This window comes from Nelumbo lutea, chromosome 3 (assembly GCF_056320005.1).
Source record: "Nelumbo lutea isolate HS-2025 chromosome 3, American lotus-T2T, whole genome shotgun sequence".
In the NCBI taxonomy this organism is placed as follows: Eukaryota; Viridiplantae; Streptophyta; class Magnoliopsida; order Proteales; family Nelumbonaceae; genus Nelumbo; species Nelumbo lutea.
Window position 1 is genome coordinate 61,601,481 of NC_142686.1, and position 14,118 is coordinate 61,615,598.

Sequence of the window (14,118 nt, forward strand, 5' to 3'; positions counted from 1 at the left end):
CCCATCCATCTCAGTTAACTTTCCTTCATTTTATGTGTTACCTATTAATTCAGTCAGATATTCTCATTTCTAATCTTATACTTTAAGCCTTACCAGTTATCCATCTTGGCTATAACTATTTTATTTCAGTGTTGCTTCTTAATTGACCAAAACTTTTCCCTCTAGATTATTTCTAATGGTATCCATTCCATACTTCGCTTTGTCTTTAGTAGTTTTGCTAGATTGACAACACTACAAAAGTGCACTTTATCTATCTGTAATTCTATGAGTTTAGCATCCTCTTCAAGTGTCTTCATTGATACTTGACTCATGCTAAAAATGGTTGGTTTGAGGAACCTCTTGACATTGACATTAAATAATTGATTATTTATGTTCTTATATTTATTGAAATTACACTATATATTCTATCTCCATTTGGGTTTTCCATGCATCCTAGTTTTGTATTTACCTTTATCTATTCTTCTCAAATCAAAACTATGTCCTTAACAGACGATAGACGCCATACGCCATGGATACCCTCCTTCCCATACGTAGTTAATTTTAGTCTCTACATTTTTGTCTCAAAATACATGTATAGACATTGTAGGGGCAGCAACTCCCAGTAGAACTAGGAAAAACAAAAATTACATAATTGCCACTATCAAAAGAAAACACCATGATTCCTAAATGATTTACCCAATGACTTTGAACCTTTAGACACAACTATGCTATTATTGTACAAATCAAAAGAAAACACCATGATTCCTAAATTCAGTAAGTTCTAATTTTGACTCTTTGGCGCTTGCATCACTTGAGCTGCAAGGTTTTATGACCAAGGAAGAGATTGTATAGATAATGACCGAAATTGGATTTCATAATTTTTGAATTTCAGAATTAATTGATGCAGAGTAGTTGGACGATATTAGGTGCTCAAATTATTATTATTTATTTTTTGTCAAACTTGGTAAAAGGATTCTAGAGACCTAGGCAATGGTTTGCGATGGCTTCAATGGATGTAAGTTTATCATACCCTAGATTGCTTTTATGGACCTAGTAGACCAAATTGAGCTTGGCAATTTTAGTAGTGAGAGAGAAAACTGAAGTGGCCCCGGTAAAAACTTAGGTATTAAAACATATGCTGTATGGTCAAAATATCCAATAGAACAAAAATGTTCATCTTGTGGTTCCTTTGTTCTGATAAGGAGAAAAGGAACATCGTTTGGCTTTTATTTGACTTTCTTTAATAAGTTATATTATCTGTCTATTAGCTTTTAGTGTTTTATCTTCAATGGCAAGACCATGTCCTACAGTAAATTCAAACATCATGCCAGTCATCTCTTTCTCCAAATCCATATCCTTCATGTACCATCAGATATACTACCCTTCCTTTGTTACATGGCTATTTAATCCCTTCAATAAAATATCATCTCTTTCTAGGATTCTCTAAATTGGTTCATCCATCTTTTTCCAAGATTGCCGCTTGATAACATTAACTTCATCTTGTTCCATTAAAGTGCATATGTTACTGATAACATTAATTACCTCTTCTAAAACAAACTTAATTAACAAGAGCTCAATTCCTATTTCTTAAAGTTAATGGTTTTACCCACTAGGTATTCTCTAATATTGCCCCCCATCTATTTATTTTATTATTTATGCCAATATGAAAAAGTTTGTAGTCATTAAAGTACTTAGGCTTAGTCATTTCCACCTGTCCTTCTGCAAGCACTCGTGATTTCAGACAAGAATATTTGTTTAAATCCACAAACTGTAGTGCATAAAATTAACAGAAAACAGAAGAAGGAAGAAGAAGAGAAGAGAGAGTGAAGAGAAAGCTGTCAATTGTGGGAGTCCTGTGTCACTCCTACTTATTTATATAAATTGGCCAAATAATTGAGGGATGCAATTACAAATCTGCCCCTATTTAAGTGGCAATAAATTAAAAGAAAAATAAAATCCCATATTAGGCTCATAAACCACCAAAGCCCAATAAACACAACTTAAAATAAGAAAAGAGAAGGCCCGATAAGGGCTGCCCGATCTGTCAAGACTCCCCCTCAAACTGAGCATAGATTAATCATGCCTGGCCTTCCGATCTGATCCAGCTTCACCTAGTTGACACCTTTAATGAAGACATCTGCTTGCTGTCCCTCTGTTCTCACATAAGATATGCTTCTCCTAAAATCACATTTTCTTTAATAAATTGTGTCCACCTCAATATGCTTGGTTTTATCATCCTGAACCATAACATATCTGAAGCACCATGTGCCATGGCTTCATCCTAATGAATAAAGTAATGATATGATTGAGCCTGTAAGAACCCATCTTTGAATAATGCACTACAGAATCTATCAAATCAGGTAGATATGCAACTTAGGTGGTCTTGGGTAGTGTTTTCAACCCGCCACTAACTCGGATGGTTGAACTGCCACCCTGCCATGATTTCGGGTCTGGTTTTAGTAAAACCCAGGAATTGGTCAAAAAACCATCTAACCCAGGTGGTTGGACCATTGACCTATTCAACCCGGTGATCGGGTCACGGGTGGCACACTAAATATGTATGAAAACGTCTGTAGGTCATAACTTTTCCCCACTATTTTCACGAAAAAACCCTTTTTGGGCCTCAAATTGCAATTTTTAGTATTTTTTACAAATAAAGAATTAAAACTGAATTAAAAATGTACATTAAATATAAAGTAATACATATATTACATGCAGAATATAATTATACATTATTTATTAATAATTATACAAACACACACACACATACACACACACACACACACACACACACATATATATATATACATATACATATACATATATATTGTGTATATACCCATATATATAATTAATTCCTAAATATATAGAGTGTTGACATGGCATGGTCTGACCCGTTCTACCCGGATGATCGAACTGGTGACCCACAACTCGGAGGCAAAAGCGGTTTAGATTTTGTTAAAATCTGAATGGGCTTGGCTTGAAATCCCAGGGTTAATGCAATGTAAATTATTCAAACTAAGTATCTGACTTTTGCAAAAGTTAACAATAGAATCCTTGAGAATTGATATCATACTTGCTAGGAGTCAAAGGGTAAGAGTTGTGTATGTCACCCCCCTTAACCGAGTTTTGTGAAACTGAATATTTGATGGTGTGTTTAAACATGTAGAGGTATTGGAGAAGGTGGTGGCATAATAAGAGATGGTAACTATAACATGCTTGTTGCCTTGTCAAATTATTATGCTATTCAAAATTTTTTACTAGTAGGGGCTCATGCTCTCCTTGATGGTATTAGCCTGGCCTGAGTAATGGGTTTTATGGTGGACAAATTTTAAGGTGCTCTCTAGCTTAGGCTTAGCTATAGCTACATGGGCAAACAAATTTGAGGCCAGCTGAAGTATGACCCTCCTCCTACTTTTCATAAGAGAGTCTAAGAAAGAGTGTGATCCCCACAAGTCAAAATATGCTGCCTAGTGAAGTCATATTCTAGGTTTTAACCCAACCAATCACCTACTAGTATGACTGTAGAGTGGAAAAATAAAGATCAAGAGGACTATCTCCCTACTTTAGGTTCTTAACCTGAAGCCTTAGGTAATAAGCTCTGGCAACATCTAGAGGATGTAAGTGGGTCTGTGAACCACAATCCCAAACTTCTTTGGTTATCTTCATCCATAAACAATTGCAATAATGTAAGGCTTCATAGAACTAATCAACCAAGACATCACCATATAATTTTTCTAATTCCATCAGGAATAATTACAATTAGTCTTCATAGGCTATGCCCATTCTAAGTAATTTTTTGTCATCTAACGTGATTGTAATAATCATACTACCAGTTTGAGGGTCTACAACACTTCCCAGCACCATTCCAGGTTCCACCCCTTGTTTCATCTCACCAAAAATAGGGTCCATTGCAGCAATTTAATGCAACTGAACTAGACACTCCACAAAGAATATAAGAGGGATCAAGGAAATCAAGAAAAAACCCAGATCAATTCTTGGGGTTGAACTAACCTTTTGGCCACTAGAACAAAGAGAGATCAATAGCTAATTATTACAAACACCATAGACAGCCCTTCCAATGGTTGTATATCTCAATGAGGTTTTGAAATAAATCAAACAAAATCTGATAGCCACTTTCCTTTCCAAGAATAGGTCCAAGATTCTCTGGTTTATTCTTTACTCCAAAGCTCTCCAAAATATAGGTCCAAGTGTTTCTAGGCAGAAAAGCAAACTCCAAAGCTCTCCAAAGATCCTCAAGAAATAAAAAACACTTGATTAATAGAAGATTGGGAAATAGAAGAAAATAAGAGAAGACAAGTAAAAAATAAGGAGAAGAAACGGGGGACAGAGAGGGAGGTAGGAGAGAATTTTTACAGGATCAATCTATCTAGAGTGTGGCCCTTTCCATTAGAACTTATACTAATGTATGAACAATTACAACAACACCCTGTATTAGTATAAAACATTAATAAAACCTACAGCTAAGCACCTCTCAACACTCCCCCTCAAGCTAGGCATAATGATTATGCATGCCTAGCTTGGAAAGATCCTCTTCCAATTTCAACCGAGGCAATCCCTCCATCAAACAATCATCTAGATAGTCACTTGGTTTTATAAAAGTAAACAAATCTCTCCATTGATCACTCTTTCATGGATAAAATGCTTGTCAACTTTTAAATGCTTTGTGCAGTCATGCTAAACTGGGTTTGTGATATTTATAGCAGTTTGGTTGTCGTAAAACAACTTCATGGGACAACCAAAGACAGTTCCTATCTCTATTAGAAGAGTTTTTAGCCACAATAACTCAGGAGACACCATGAACCATTTGTTTCTTGCTCCTCCAAGAAACAATGTTTCCTCCAACAAATATGCAATACCCAGAAGTGGACCTTCTATCATCTAGAAATCTAGCACAATCATCATCAATATAGGCTTTGAATCTTTAGATGCATGAGAAGCATATAACAACCCCTTGCTGGGTGTCTCCTTCAAGTAACACAGTATTCTTTCAACTACAGAAAGGAGAGTCGTGGCCGATGCATATATTGGCTGACCATGCTAACAGAGTAACAGCACAAGAGTTGTCTTGTTGAGTCATGTAGAGATAAAGCAATTTTCCACCAACCATTGATACATCCCTTTGTCTTGCAATACATCTACATCATTCACACAAATATTGTGGTTAGGGTCTATAGGAGTATCAGCTGACCTAGTTCCTAACTTGCCTGACTCCAACAAACCAAGAATGTACTTCCTCTATGGGAATCTAGAGTGACACCACTTCTTTATATAAGTTGGCCAAACAAGGGATACAATTACAAATCTTCCTCTCTTTAAGTGGCAATAAAATAAAAGAAAAATATAAGGCCTATATCCCACAAAGTAATATAGCCAAAGCACGATAAAGACAACTTAAAATAAGAAAAGGTAAGGCTAAATAAGGGCTGGCTGATCTTTCAACACAAACTGTATTATCTATTTATATTTATATGTTTACACATATGGGGGTGCAACTTGGGCAGGGCTACCCAAACATACAATGTTAAAAGTTCAAACTAGGGGTGAGCATGGGTCGATTAGGTTTGGTTTTATGGCAGAACCTGGAACCTACCCTGTAGGGGTTGGTTCTAGGATTTTGGAACCAGAACCTACCCTGTGAAGGTTGGTCCCAGGGTTGGTTTTGGCCTTGGCAGTTTCGGGTTCAGGGTCGGTTCCAGGGTCTACTTGTGGTGTAAATATTACCTTTTTCATTACTTATTATCCACATTCAAATATTAAAATGAAAATAAATGATCAAATCACTTGAGTAACTCAATGGGCAAGTGAGACCATGGCCTTTCTAACCATGAGTACTTGGGTTCAAATCTTCATATCCTCAAAAGTATTCTGGGGTTTATTTCAAAGCAGTTTGGTTCCAACAGATGTGACTCATGTGACTACTGTTGTCAAGGGCACTGCTGGGTATCTTGATCCTGAGTAAGTCTCTAGATTCATCCTTAAATGAATTCGTTCAACATTCATCCACATTCTTACTTTCTTCATATGCAGGTATTATTCAACACAGCAGTTGACTGAAAAAAGTGATGTTTACAGCTTTGGTGTTGTTCTTCTAGAGCTCATTTGTGGGCGTGAACCTTTGCGTCACTCTGGCAATCCAGATTCCTACAACTTGGTGTTATGGGTACCATCAAGATTCCTTATTTCTGCCACATGATTTTGTGTTTAACTGCCTTTTGGTGTGTTTTAAGAGAGTTAAGTTGGTTTCTATGCTCTTAGAAGTGTAGGACCAACATGTAGTGGAAAACATGGCCAAATCACACATGCTATCATGTGAAGTTTAAGATTCTCTTAAATATGTATTACAAGGCATCTTTTTCCTTACACATGTAGGAGTCTTATGCTCCTGAAGTGTAGTATCCATAGTTTTTCATCCTAGGGGTGAATATCAGTGTCATGAGAATAGTAAAAATATTTCACTATCAAGAGGCAAAATCTGTTTCTGTAGGGAATTATCAAATCCACACTAGTAAACATGCTTAGCATCTTGAGATATTTATTAATATAATTAAAACAGAGAAAACCTTCTGATACATCCCCTAGATATGTTTTAGAAGACTGCCGAGATCCATTATCAAGGGATTATTTGACCTACTTCAAGCACAGAAATGGGTAGGCTTATTAGCATCATCACTCAAAACTGAACTTGTGCATTATTTTACCAGCATTTTGAAGATTGTATGCTTCAAAAAACTTATCATGACCCAAATTTTGAAATTAAAGATGAAACTTGAAATTCCAAATGTATTTCTTGTTTATAATTCAAGGAATCAATTTCCCAGCTTTTGGGGTTGCCCACATGCATACTGTTTCACCCAATGTTTTAAAAAACCAACCCAGAGGCTGATCCATTTTTGCCTCTGGGTCACAGGTCAGCATTTCAACCATCCAAGTTGGATGGGTCAGACTGGCACATCAGCAATATCTATATACATTAATATATCTATATATGTATTTATGCATATTGCTTTATGTCAAATTTATATTTTCTATTTCAGTTTTTATTTTTTTGTGCGTAAAAAAATGCTAAAAATCAGATTTGAGGCCAAAAAATGAGTTTCTGGAAAAAAAAGTTCCTTTGGCGCCTTGGAACAACCAAGTGCAAAGTGTTGTGACCACTGGAAGTTTTGATGTACATGTACTGTGTAACCGAGATCCAGTGAGTCAGTGACCTGGTTGAATGAGTTTTGACCATGTCAACAGTTTTTGGTCAAATCCTGGACTTTAGGAAAACTGGATCCAGAAATAGGATTGGACGATCCAAATGGTTCAAATGTCTGGGTCAATGGTGGGTTGAAAACATTGGTTTCACCATTACTGTCAAGGATCACATTCTAACTTATGAGTCAGATCATTTTTCATGTCCTTTTTTCCTCTGCCTTTTCTAGTAATCTCAATTTGCATGAAGTCACTTTTTCAAATTTTCTTACTAGTGCAGTGGTCAGTCTGCTACAGACATGCTACCATCTTAGGCTACTTTTGCAGTTATCAGGGATATACTTCGATTTGCACAAATGCACCCTATTCTAGTTCTGTCATTTCTAATTTATTACCTATCCACATTACTTTCTTTATGCTCATCTTTCAACATACTGCTTGATTGTTCAAGATTCTGCTCCACATAGTAGTGATGGTTATATGGCTGTCTTATAGAATGTTTTTACTTTCAATTTGGTAAATATATGCTGATATACAACATGCTTCTCCACTCCATCTAATTCAAGAAATTGTTGCATTAGAATATCTCTTGGTAACCAATTTTAAATTTTAAATTTTCCATTTTTTCTTTGTTGTTAAATCTGTACTGCATATATTCTGTTTAGTAGTTATGTTAAAGCCTGTTGATGTAGCACCTTCATAGTTCTATGTTTCTAATTAAACCCACTCTAGTTTCTTCAATCAATACAGTGTTGTCAACAAACAACATTCACAATGTAAGCTCCTCCTGTAAAAATGCTTACTTAGTTCATCCATGACTAATACAAACAGATATAGGTTAGGCATTCGCCTCTTGTTATACATACTATTACTATAAACTCTCTTGTCTTTTGTCTGGATATGTTAATTGTTGAACACTGCAACTAGAAGAATTTCTTATAAGGCACTGGCTTGGAAATCTTTTGCTCGAGATGTGGATACAGAGATATGAGTGAAAGATCTTGGAGAGTTTTTTTTTTCTTTTTTTTTTATTTTATTTCTTTACTGCACCAGTTGTATCATGAATATTATAATATCAATTATTTGATTCTTATCAGCATTTAATTTTCAATTGCAGGCAAAGCCATACTTGCAGGCAGGTGCCTTTGAGATAGTAGATGATTGCTTGAAAGGAACTTTCGATATGGAGAGCATGAGAAGGGCAGCTTCTCTTGCTGCAAGGTCTGTTGAAAGGGATGCCTCACAGAGGCCAACAATGGCAGAGGTGTTGGCAGAGCTCAAAGAAGCATACGGTATTCAACTTTCATATGTCACATCTAGAGGACATTTAAATTAAATTACACTATTTATCTCTTACCATTAATATTTATGCCTATGCTTTGTATGAGTTTTGTATGGAGGATGGAAAAGTAAAGACCTGGTTTTATAGAAGCAAGGTTTGCTTTTTCAGAAGCAATGTCATGGGCCTCATGGCGAATGCATATTATCTGTTTATAATCATTCATGAATAAACTCCTCAAATCATCCACACATCTCTTAAAACTGCATTTTCGATACTTTGCATTTTCTAGTACTTTGAACTTATAAATCAATTGTTCCAATAACCCACCCATGGTTTTACATGGACACAGTTTTTCCACATTTTACAAAATCAGTGAATAGATCATACATTTTACACTAATGTTTTAAAAACTAACTCAGAATTGAAATCATTTTGGTCATTAGTTTCTAGGTTGACGGTTCGAATGAATGGCTCGTTCTGACAAAAAAATAAAAATAGCCAAATGGTCTGACCGCTTGAATGGATGGCTCATTCTGAGTTGAATAGGTTGACGATTTGACTGCCCGAATCAACAAATCATTAACCAATTCAATGGTTTTTTGTCAAAAACCGGATTTGGAATAAAACAGAATCGATTGCTTGAATGGTCTCGGTCCGAATAGTCCAACTGCTTGGGTCATTTTTTCTTTTTTTTTGATTTTTTGTATTGTATTAAGAAACTGCACCATAATAGACACTCCACACTACTGCAGCCTGAACAAAACGACGTAGGGAAAATCAAAATCTTTGTTGATCAATTTGACATGAACCCCACCAAATAATTATAGGGTTTAAGTCAACATTTAAAGCGGAAGATAGAAGTAAAAAACCTTATTTAATTTCGCTTTATTTTACTATCCTTGTCTACTTGATCATATTCAATTCTAATGTATTGGTAGGAGTGTAGGAGACATTAATAAGAAAGAAATATTAAAGATGTTCCACAGGTGACAGCAAACTATGGCCTCCTTTTGAGCATATAATGAGGCCATGACCTCAAGTGGTTGACATAACAGTGGGGCGGGTACAATTGTAAACTGTGTCATGCCATGTGATATATGTGATTTGTTGTCCGTGCAGTGGACATGGCGGAGTGTTTGCCTGGCTGTACTGCTGGGCATTTGACAAGATTGCATAGCCTTGGGCTACACCCTGAAATTGTGGACTTTGGATGCATTTTGGGACCCCTCTTAACATAGGGCCTGTTTGGTGTATTTTTTTTTTTGGAAGATTTTCTCCTAGTTTTGGCAGTCAAAAGACATTGAATTTTTTGCATGAAGATTTGAGCAATCTGAAGCTAGTTTGATAGTATTACGTATTTTCTTGTAAAAATAAAATGCAAAAGACGAGAAAATATTTCATTTAGAACTCTCTGAAATCAGCCCAAATTGAGCTTTGTGTCTTTTTGGCGCTCCGGCTTTTGACGGATAGATCTTCCGCAAATCAAACGGGAATAGATTGAAAAGCGGTATGCCCAACTTGTAAACAACCAAAAGATGATGCAAAAAGACACACCAAACGGGCCCATAATTTCATTCAACTCAAGAATGGCCACATCCAATACAATGAGGTTAGTGCAAGGCTATACCAACATAGGATGCAAATGGATCCCATTAGATTCCAATTTTGAATCAGGTGTAAATAGAATAAAATATAAAAACCTCCCCTAGGTTTTCTAACAATCATATAAACCTCTCAAATACTTTGGTCCTAACAAAAACCTTCTCTAAACTTTTAAATAAATGTGCAAATACATTCTTTTTGTTAGTTTTAGTGACGAAAAAAGTTGAACTGCTGTATTAATATTTTAAAATACTAGGTTCACCCTTATTTTCGATTACCATGTCACTAGTGAGCTCGCTGGTTGCTTTCTTTTTCTCTATTTTTTCTCTCCTAAAAAATAAAAACTAAAAACCTCGCTTGCAGATATGAAACAAAACATCAACTGTAAACCTTTCTATGTGTTTCTTTAAAATTTTTTGTAATCTCCTTGTAAAAATAACCACCGAAAAACCAGAAATCTCAATCGTCTAAAACAATTTTCTTATGGATAGAGTGAGAAATCACAAATATTGAAGTAACGAATGCAAATAATAGTAATCGCTCATTTATTTGACCCGTTTGTTTACAAATGTTTCACTTATCCGGGTAAATGTTTATTGGGTAACACCTACCAATGTTCTTTTGATTCTTAAGTAAATAAGGTAACAATTTTTTAAACTATAACAAGCTAATGTTAAAATGGATAAACATATCCTATTATGTTTTATAAACTTTTCCCCCAAGTGAGAAAGCTATACACCCACCTGGGGGAAAAGGTAAGTTTTACTCGGGTAAATGAAACTCTCTTTACCATGGTGTCACGGGAGTAGTTCTACAGGGAAGAAACCCGTGCAGCGTCCTAGCCAAGGCAGGCCAAGACAAGCTTTTGTACGCATAGAGGCTAGGAGTTGCCCGATGGGATGGCTCCACCAAAGTCAATAGCACTGGATCATGACCTCAAGTCCAATGGCCGAGGCACTCTCCTGGCTCAAACCGGTCCATGGGAGGCGCCGCTTACGTGCTAAAGGGGGACAACCATAATGCAAGGCGACCATGCGCCGATGAGGTGACTTGGCACTGATGTGATGGGTCTCCTGAATGCCGATGATGATAGGCACCTAGTGCCATGATGATAGGCAACTGCTTAGGCCGAAACACACCCATGCGCTAGAGGCAACGGGATAGCTCACTCAGCTTGGGCAAGGGACTGGCGTGGTGAAGGGTCATGCTTGAGCCAAGCCCTCATGCCAAGCCTCCCTTGAGAGTCGGTAGCGTAGTGCCGGTCCAACACTGTCCCCATGAGCAAGTGTGCGCCCATGAGAAACCCTGGTAGCCATGCTAGCCGTTAACCAAGGCGGCCCCGCAAAGGGATGGAGGTCTAGGAGTGCCAAGGTTAGGCACCCAAGGAAGTCGACCACCCCTCCTCAAAGAGTACGTTAAGCTTTTGGTGGTCTGCCTGAAGATGACATCAGTTTTCCCAGAAATCTTACAGGCAAAAATGACGAGCATGTCCCTAACATAAGCCTGCCAAGCGTAGGCAAGGCTAAGCCTGTGTCAGACCGTCACAATGGGGCACGTATTTATTGCAAAAAGAACATTGTAAAATTGGTCAATGAGAAAGAGATATCCATTTACCAACTCCCTCCTTTATCGGTAAGCGAATGGAGCCTAAAAGGAGGCACGAAAATGTCCAAAATATCTATACAATTACTTTTGGACAAAATGTTTATTTGCCAAATTATCTTTAGATGAATTGCTAGCCTAAACCTTTCCCAACTCTTTTCTGAAATTGATTTATTTTCCAAAATTGCCCTTCATACCAATCACTCGAAGGTAAATCTACAACTTTAAATTCACTTTTTTAGTTGTTTATATAGTTTGTATTGTTTTTCTGTGGGAACCAGTGTCATAGTAACTAACTAATTGCATGGGTATTTGGGACATTTTTCATGACTCTTGTTATATGATATTAAGTTTTTAATAGAGGGGGTTAAATTGCAACTGTGCCAATAAGTTCAGGGGAGGTATCGCAATTAGCAAACTTCAGGGGAGGTTTCAACTGTGGCCAGAAATATTAGGGGAAGTTTCAACAATTTACTCAAAAATAATTAAAGTAATATGATTCAAGGTTCAAAATTTCGATACGATACGCCCTGTATTGAGAATATCATATCATATCTTTTGGGTCCTGATACACATGTTTATAGGTCATTTGGGACCCCACTTTTTTAATAAAAAATACCTGTTTTTAACTCCCTAAAAACCAATTTTTGAAAAAAAAATCCATGTGTATCTAAACATCGAGATACACAGAAACGTATTGATATTGATATTTTAAGCCTTGATCTGAAATATGCTTTTGGTCTTTAACAATTCAATCCCATCGAGAAGATAAGGAAAGCCAATATAAAATAACAACCTCGTACACTTACATCGATTACTTTTAAGTAGATCTGCTAGAGACTTCAAAATTATAATAAGAGCTTCACAAATTGATGCATTCCATGGCATAAACATAAGGTCATCTTTATACATTAAAGAAAAACATAAGATCATCATATGTTACCCAATACCACTTACTGGCCATTGTTGTATTCTTTTTTTAATTCTTAATGTTTATTAATTAAAAGCTTAATTGATCATTAATATTTACATATTTTTATGTATTACATATATTAATAGTATATGCCTTAATTCTTGGTAGGCCAATATTATTCTTATTAGTTGGGGTAAGGCATTCATTAAGATGATGTTTGGTTTCTTAATAGTTCATATTTCATGTAAACTATCTTCTTTTTAAGCTTTATTATTATTATTATTATTATTATTTATGCCATTCGATCTAAACTACCAAAACATGTATTTCTTATGATGTGTTTTTATATAACCCGTATCCTAACTTGTCCGTATATGCAAAGGTATACGGTTCGACTGGGACAGTGGACAGGCTGCCCCATTGCAGAACCCCCATAAAAAATCGGCTTTTAATACTATCAATGTTTTAAATACTTTGAACCGTTGTTGGGCATTGGATCTGACCCATTTTTTTTAGAAGATCCGACCCATTTTCACAATGTCGTCAAGTTTATTTGATATATTATTTGCCCTTGTGTTTCTCAATTTTGTATTATTTTTTTATAACTCAAATTTGTATTTTTTTTTTGTTGTTGTAATGTAATAGAATGTTAAACTATAAGTCTATAATGCAGCCAGGACAAAACGACATAGGAAAAACCAAAAATCTTTGTTGGTCGGCTTGACATGGACCCCACAAAGTAATTATGAGGTTTTGGTCAACATGCAACCAAATTCATTTCCTTTATTTTACTACAAATTCACAGTCCATTAGGCATTGTCCATGTCTACAGTCTATTTCTCCTTCACATGATTCTATGAGACATCAATAGGAAGGAACATAGATATGGAATCCCAAACCCTAGTCATTCCTTGTTGTCTTTTTTATTTTTTCTTAGAATAACGAAGTGGTTGGCGTAACAGGTACCATGTAAACTGTGTAATGTGATATGTTTGAATTGCTGTGTTAGGTGAGCAAAAAAACCCAAAAATTTGAATTAATAAAAAAAAATCGATTGAAATTGAATAAAGAAATTGGTTAATTGAATTGATCAATTCGATTTTAGTTTGATGTTTTTAAAAAGTCGAAGGTATTGGTTAGATCCGGTTAGTTAATATAGAAAATTAACGGTTAATCGAACTGATTGGTATATATATATTTCTATATATTTATGTATATAATATATTTTTTATATATTATAAATTAATAATTATGCATTATATATATATTTATAAATTTTTATTATATATTTATATATTTTTATAATATATATTGTTAAAATTAAAAAAACAAAAAACTGACGAATTATATATATATTTATAAATTTTTATTATATATTTATATATTTTTATAATATATATTGTTAAAATTAAAAAAACCAAACCGACGATTAACCAAATCGGTCAATCGGTTGATCAATAAGTTTTGGTTTGGTTTCAATTACCCATTTTTCAAAAACCAATACTATCAATTCAGTTACAAA

The 14,118-nt window shown here is 35.5% G+C and overlaps 1 protein-coding gene across 1 annotated transcript in view; it reads left to right on the top strand.

The window, feature by feature from the left end:
* Positions 1-8,653, top strand: part of LOC148865265 (Leucine-rich repeat protein kinase family protein) — a 30,306-nt gene extending 21,653 nt beyond the window's left edge. The window contains exons 14-16 of the mRNA XM_088976372.1: positions 5,790-5,958; positions 6,031-6,163; positions 8,315-8,653. Of these exons, the coding sequence (XP_088832498.1) occupies positions 5,790-5,958; positions 6,031-6,163; positions 8,315-8,533 (521 nt within the window). The 3' untranslated portion in view covers positions 8,534-8,653. The remainder of the gene's footprint in view (positions 1-5,789; positions 5,959-6,030; positions 6,164-8,314) is intronic.
* The last annotated feature ends 5,465 nt before the right edge of the window (positions 8,654-14,118 follow it).